This window comes from Etheostoma spectabile, chromosome 21 (assembly GCF_008692095.1).
Source record: "Etheostoma spectabile isolate EspeVRDwgs_2016 chromosome 21, UIUC_Espe_1.0, whole genome shotgun sequence".
In the NCBI taxonomy this organism is placed as follows: Eukaryota; Metazoa; Chordata; class Actinopteri; order Perciformes; family Percidae; genus Etheostoma; species Etheostoma spectabile.
This window is the reverse complement of record NC_045753.1, coordinates 15,100,225-15,107,094: the sequence shown is the minus strand read 5'-3', so window position 1 is coordinate 15,107,094 and position 6,870 is coordinate 15,100,225. Positions and strand designations below refer to the sequence as shown.

The following is a 6,870-nucleotide window of genomic DNA, read 5'->3' as shown; positions in this document are numbered from 1 at the left end:
GAGAGAGAGAGAGAGAGAGAGAGAGAAAACAGAAGCCAAAGCTAAAAAACGTCTGAGAAGGGGAGTGGGCTGAGCAGAAGGGAGGAGGAAAGCTCTGCTTCTCCTAATAAAGAGTGTATGTGAAAGGAGGTGCTGTAAAGCGTGACTGAGACTGAGCAGAGAGCTGTGTTACGAGAGAGAGGAAGAGAGAGATAGAGGAAGAGAGTGAGAGGAAGAGAGAGGTTAGAAAGAAAGAGTGAGAGAGAGGGGGAGACAGAGAGGACAGAGAGAGGGGGGGGCAAAGAATAGAAAAAGAGCATTGTGTTGCTGCTGAGAAAGAACCCATGTCTGCACAAAGAGGTAGGTGTACTGCTATGACTGGCACACACACACACACAAACACACACATACACACGAGCAGGAAATCCTTATCACCCAGTGTATCCAACAGCAGGATGTACCAGAAGTCGGTAGAGTAAATGTTATGTATCAGGTGAGTGTGTGTTTTCTTCCAACTGTGTGAATTGCTTTATTGTATGTAGCGGCTGTGTTGCAGTGTGGGGCAGGTATGTGACTTCTCCTTAGCATGTGCCTGAGTGGACAACATAAGTTCAGGGTCTGTGTCATGTTATTGCTGAAGATAAACAGTGGCACACTAAGAGGCACTCTCACGATCATGTGAGGTTTATAGTAGTTTATCAGGCAGAGTGCACGTGACCGAGGGTAATTGTACAATGCTATCTGATTAATTGAATGCAGTCGATAGGGGTTGGTTAAAGTTTGATAATATGTCCGACGTATGATCCAATTATATGTTGATAAGTCCAATGTCAGAGCAGAGTTTAAACTGATCCAAATAGTATTTGCATCTATACCACTATCTCAAAAATGGTCTACAAAAGTCACATATGTGTACGTTGTGTGACTGATACCTAAAGTTTCACAATAAGACATGTCTCCTAGATTAAATGGTCAATTCAATTAAATTATTTTAAAAAATTTAAAAATAACCGCATGCCAGGCAGATAGTTTGGATTTAATGTGTTGAGCTTTTTGTCTCTGCCTCCACCTTTTTACATTGCAGGTGGATGGAATTTCAAGTGTGGTACTCACTTTAATAAACTATATTTAAAAAAAGTAAAAAAATCAACTTTAACCCAATATTCTTTGCACCCAAACGTTTACGTCAGTGAATTGAGAGTATGTTTGGACGATCCCAAAAGTGTTTACAAAAGTCACATTTGCTTATGTTAAATGGCTGATACCTATCTAAACTATCAAGATAAAAGCACCTGGTTCTCCATGTAGATAAAAAAAAGGGCCTGTTAACCCCCATTACAATGCAGGTGAATAACATTTAATTTGTGGTTCTTGCTTAAAACTATATTTAAAAAATTTCAACAACAATGTATCTTTCTTGAAACAAATGTCCAGGTACTGTGATATAACATTTACTACGGAATATATTAAAAGTTTTTTCAATGCTTTGAGCACCACTCATGAAATTCCGTTAAGTGACAGTAATTGGTGTGGAACCTGAAATTTCAGAGAAACCTGGAGATTCTTTTGTTGTTTTTCGTTTTGTGGTCTTTATATCATGCCCTGTAGTATTACCGGCGCACTCCAGTACATACCTACTGTATATGATTTGTTTTAGGCTATTCAGGTATATCGGTGAATTCAAAAATGTGTAAAGACAATTTCAAAAATCTGATTTGATTATGTTTGGTGAATAATGCCTTGTCTCAAGATTTAAAATAACATGCCAGTCTAAACATGTAGATTAAAGGGTCAGTTTAACCAAATTACAAAAACAATAAATACCAAGTATATATTTATTTAAAGCTATAGTGTGCAACTATTTTATATTAATGGATGTCCGTTACATTCAAACCATTGCCAACTGAGTTGACACAAAACTGTTTAAACTCTAAAAAACTCTCCTTATTTCTCAGTATGGCTATGTTTACAAAATGGAGTGCGGTGAAGTTCTCGTGCAGAAGCTTGAGTGACGTGTTTTATGTCACTAATAATAATAATATATTTTATTTATAATGCCCTTTACATTTCAATTGAAATCTCAAAGTGCTCACTGCTGAGAAAGGACAACAGCCACGTTCAGCTTTGGAGACAAAGGGGACATTACAAGTACAAGATAATTACCTCTTCTGAAGAGTCCATTACGTTTTTTAATTCTCTGTGTCTGCAACTGCATAGAGGAGGGGTGGGGGTGCAATCACCGAAGGCTTGCGTCATGTTTTCATTACTTAGAATTCCTCATGAGAGAAGCTACGCACTATAGCTTTAATGTGCTGAGGTTTACCATTTACTCTGGAATTGAGAAGGCAGAGATATCCCAAAACTTTGACAAATTAAACCAAAACCATTTGCATGGCGAGACACCAGAGTAACTGAGAAAATGTTTTGTTTTTTTTGTTTTTTTTGGGGTGACTTACCAGTTTATTATCTGTTATGAAACAATTCAATCACAATTGTTTTGTGGTTTATATTCTGTCATCTACTTGCTTGACCTCTAGGAGTTGATTCTGAAAGCAGTTAGGAGATCTCAGAGAACGTAGATGATATGAGAGTAGATAGACAAAGAACCTCCAAGGGAAAAAAGGATTGGCTCAAGGTTGGTTCACGCAAACACATCTTCAGTAAGGAAAATAGTGTTACAATTTATGTAGTCAAAATCGACGACATTTCATTTTCAGGGTTTTGTTCAGGTACCGGACGAGAATTACCCTGGGGGCTATTTTTGCAGAGGCACCATTGCTCCTTACGGAGCCCAGGAGAAATGTGATTGTTTTAAAGAAATGCAATAAACAAGAGCACGTTTTTCTCCCTCACTTGGAAGCTGTTTGGACTAGCCAGACCCTCCTCCTCAGCGCTGTGGAGGAGGGTCTGGCAATGTGAGACTACAATTTATGATACAAATTTATGATACAAATTAAAACAGATGAGAGAGGCTTTGTTCCGAGTCTTTACAAGCACCAGGAATGTTAGTCAGCAAGAATGAACTTGGCCATGTTTTCCTCTGCTGAAAAGGTCAGGGTAGACCAACCCCGCCCAAGGTTAGTGTCAGCCTGGACTGAACACCACTGTGGACAGACCACTTCCCTGTGGAGGAAGGAGATGCTTCTTCTCATGTCTAATAATATGACGTTGCCAGAGGTTCCCTTTTTACAGGAAGCAGAATACAAAGCCCAGACGAGAGTATTTATAGAGCCGAGTGTTGCCGTCTCTTTCAATGTTTAGGACAAACACAAGTTTGCCTTATTAATGGAAAAGGTTGAAGCAAAAAGCCCAGTGACAACTCAAGGACACTGTGTTCAGAGCACAATGGTGTGTGATGTGTGTGGGAACGGAGATGTGTTGACCTTGAGGATTAGGCACTAAATAGTTCTGTGGGTATACAGTATGTGCAAGTGTTTTAAGCTGAGGAGGAAAACAATGTGGTCTATTTACTTAAATACATAAGTACAAGAATCAATGTATTAAATACAGTCAGCACTTCCTATCCATTAAGTGCTTTCGATTTAAATTACTGCAGTCTTCTTCCGTTTATTGGGGAAAAAATAGATTGTGACTGCAGGTTTAAGTATTATAAGCAACACGCATTAAGTACAATTTTGAGGCACTGGTTCATTACTAAAGTATTTCTGAATTGAGACCTATGACTTTCCTCCACAACCTTTCAGGAGTAGCCTATTTTAGTTTTTTGCTCCTCTACATTATACTACATCCCATCCTTCCTTCTTTTGATTTTTCATTATTTCTTTCCCTATTAAAACGGTGCTTAAAAGTATAAATATCCTGATCTGTAACAAATACTAAACATGTTATGCTACGGATTTAAATCACTGGTGTTAGGAGAGTTGTGGTGACTGTGCTTATGTAACATGTATAACCTCTACCATGATCATGTCCACAAACACGCTTATGACTTGTTAGGGCCTAACAATTAAAGCAGCACAACAAATGTAAGATCTGCTACGCAAGGGCATTGTTATCGTCTTCCCGCCATTATGAAACCACAGTTGATGACACAGTCAAATCCCCGACGGTGTCACCGTTTGACTCATCACTTAGTGTCAAGTGAAAAAAAAAACCTCTCAGCATCTGCGGATTCAAAAACACCCTCCTATCTCTTCCTTTTCCTCTGCTACTTCTGCATTACTTTATCTCGGGAGATTTTTGAGCCTGTAGTTCCAGGTCAACATGGGTGGAGACCTGCCTGGGCTCCAACATCATTTCAGAATAAAGTCCATAGTGCTACTTTGTGTTAAGATAACCCATTACAGGCATTTTCCACTGCAACATTCCGGCTGTGTTCCGGTTTTGTTCGGTCCTCCACCACGGGCCTTTCCACACCTGGAGCGTTGAGCAGATTTTACAGAACAATTGTGTGTATATTAGCTAGCATCTACCTTCCACTCCAACCACTCCTGTAATTAAGCTTTATACCTTCTCTTTTCTGGCACTGTCCTTATAAAAAGGATCTGTGATGTCATATTATGATAATATGTTTTACCACCTCCAAGATGAATCTCTCGTTGTCCGTGTTGTGGAGACGTATACGATACTGGGGGTGGGTGTGTTTTGGTAAACTGACTGGATAGTCTCGCTGATTCACTTCGTGCCTGGTCGTCACATGGCGCCGAGAAAATAGACCTGGCGCGTATCTTTAGTGGAGCACAGAGCCGCTTCACGCACACTTGGGACGCGCCTTTGCGCGGCTAGCGGAATATTACGCTTTGATTTGATAGGCCGCAATTGCTCGCGGAGCCGCAGCACCTCTGTAACGCAGCAGAGACACACCCAGTGGAAAATGCCTGTTAGGAAAACCTATGAACTGTGTATTTTGGCATTTATGTCTGTGAGGGCCTGTGTTTGTATGAGAATTATATGACCTGAACCTTTGAACTTGTTAAAAACCAGTTTAGACTTTGGACTTCTTCTTGGTAGGTGACGTAATTTGGTGCTGTCTCTTTTCAGTTTAGGGATTAGGGAATAAATGAGTGAATGGTCAACTTGAGGTAAGAATGTGTTGTGCTGTGAATGTTATTTTTTGTGCAACATTTGTTGATCTGAATGACTGGTGTGGTTTCTCTACTACAACCCACATTTTTACTTAAGGCAACAGAAGTTAATGTCAAATCTCAAGTCTCCCTTCACATAGATTTTTTTACTTTCTGCTTTCCCACAAGATAAAGTTAGTTCAAACACGTACCAACGCTTATTTTCTTTTTTACTTTGCTTGTTAAAACAATCTCTTAAAACATTTGCGTTAAACAAAACAAAAACTCAAAAGAAATACTTGTCCGTGATCCCTCATCCCACCACTCCGTGTTTGGTCATGTCATAGACTGAACCATCCTAGCCTCACCTTCACACTACAAGTGTTTACGGAAAGGTCGGATATGGATAAACTCTGGTGCAAGATTGCATGTGTACGTGTTTGATACAGTACGTGTGTTGGAAAGTGAGGTCGTCACTTCTTTACATGAAGGTTAAACCTTGATTTTAGGGTTGAGATGAGACTAGGCTTGAGATGGTAGTGGTCATTAGGGAATGCATACTGTAAATAAAATTCCAGTACAGACATACAAATCTGCAGTCTGTGTTGATGTTGTAAGGGAGTTGATGATCTCATGCACATAATTTGCTTCTCAGGTAAACCCTGTGTTCTGTCTCAACATGTGTTTGTGACTGCAGTATGTCTGTACGTTTGTCCGCCAACAGCAGCATCATCATTAGTAAGTGGTTACATATATAACAGTTATTGCTTACTTTAATCTGTAAGGACTTTAACTGGAAACTAAATGTTCTAAACACTGTTCAAACTTGACTGTCAATGGGAGGAAGCGGGATGTTCAGGCACCTTTACAGCTCAAGAGTAGGAATTTTCCTCAAAGACTTTGATGGGCTCTATATTTAAACCAGGAAGGGGTTTGTAATTGGTGCCAGCTGTCATTAACAGATTTGTTAATTGTTGCTAAGGGTGGTTGTTGACTTTGTCTAATGTTCTCATTACAGATCTGCTTTTCAAGCTATAATAATGACATAACAAAGGCATGTGCAGATGTTGTCAAACAGAAAAACATATGTAAAAATCACATATGGTTTCATTTTTGCTTCATTGCGGCCGCACGCCTTCGAGGAAGGGTTTGTTCAATACCATTATCCCTCTGAAGAAACATGCTGGTATTACACCATATTAGCCTTTGATTCCTTGACACCATGTATTTTTAGGAATTAAATTGTCATAACAATGACTTTCCAATGTGTTCAATTTAAACTGCAAATAAGACAACTGAAATGATTTTCAAAACCATAGACTGCATATACAGATAGCAACGCATCTCCACTGGCTCCCCCTGTACAAAAGTGAAGCCAAAACATCCTGGAGACAAAGCTCAAGACAAGCGGTCAACCAAAATCCATTTAAAAGTAAATTAATAGATAGATGTATGGCTCTTATCCATGGTGTCAGTTGCGTTTGTTTCTAGAGCAATCAGAAATGTCCCATGCATTTGGACATGTCTTGCTCTCTCCTTCTTTCAAACTTCTAGTTTTTACTTGTAATTTCTTATCCCTTGTGTTTTATACATTTTACTGTACATTTTCTTTAATTTAGTTAAAATATTTATTGCAATAAATAAGCACAGAGATCAGTCTGACTGTAATTTCTATTACATTTAACAAAAAGATAGAAGATTTCAGCTGGGAATATGATAAATAATTGGAATACTGCCAGACTGTATCTGGTTTATACAGTCCCTGGAAAAAGGAAAAGAGGTAAAATAGCTGCAAACTTTGGTTGTTTGCTTAGTGTGAGTGTGTGTGTGTGTGTGTGTGTGTGTGTGTGTGTGTGTGTGTGTGTGT

General features: G+C 39.1%; 1 protein-coding gene across 5 annotated transcripts in view; it reads left to right on the top strand.

Moving 5' to 3' along the window:
* Nucleotides 1-92: 92 nt before the first annotated feature.
* Nucleotides 93-6,870, top strand: part of entpd1 (ectonucleoside triphosphate diphosphohydrolase 1) — a 17,598-nt gene continuing 10,820 nt past the window's right edge. The window contains exons 1-3 of one of the 5 annotated variants that reach the window (XM_032502135.1): nt 148-187; nt 229-339; nt 522-545. In XM_032502135.1, coding sequence (XP_032358026.1) covers nt 324-339; nt 522-545 — 40 coding nt within the window. In that variant the 5' untranslated portion in view covers nt 148-187; nt 229-323. Of the gene's footprint in view, nt 340-430; nt 473-521; nt 546-6,870 lie in introns of all 5 variants that reach the window. The other 4 variants (XM_032502138.1, XM_032502136.1, XM_032502139.1 and 1 more) reach the window with 4 other exon arrangements.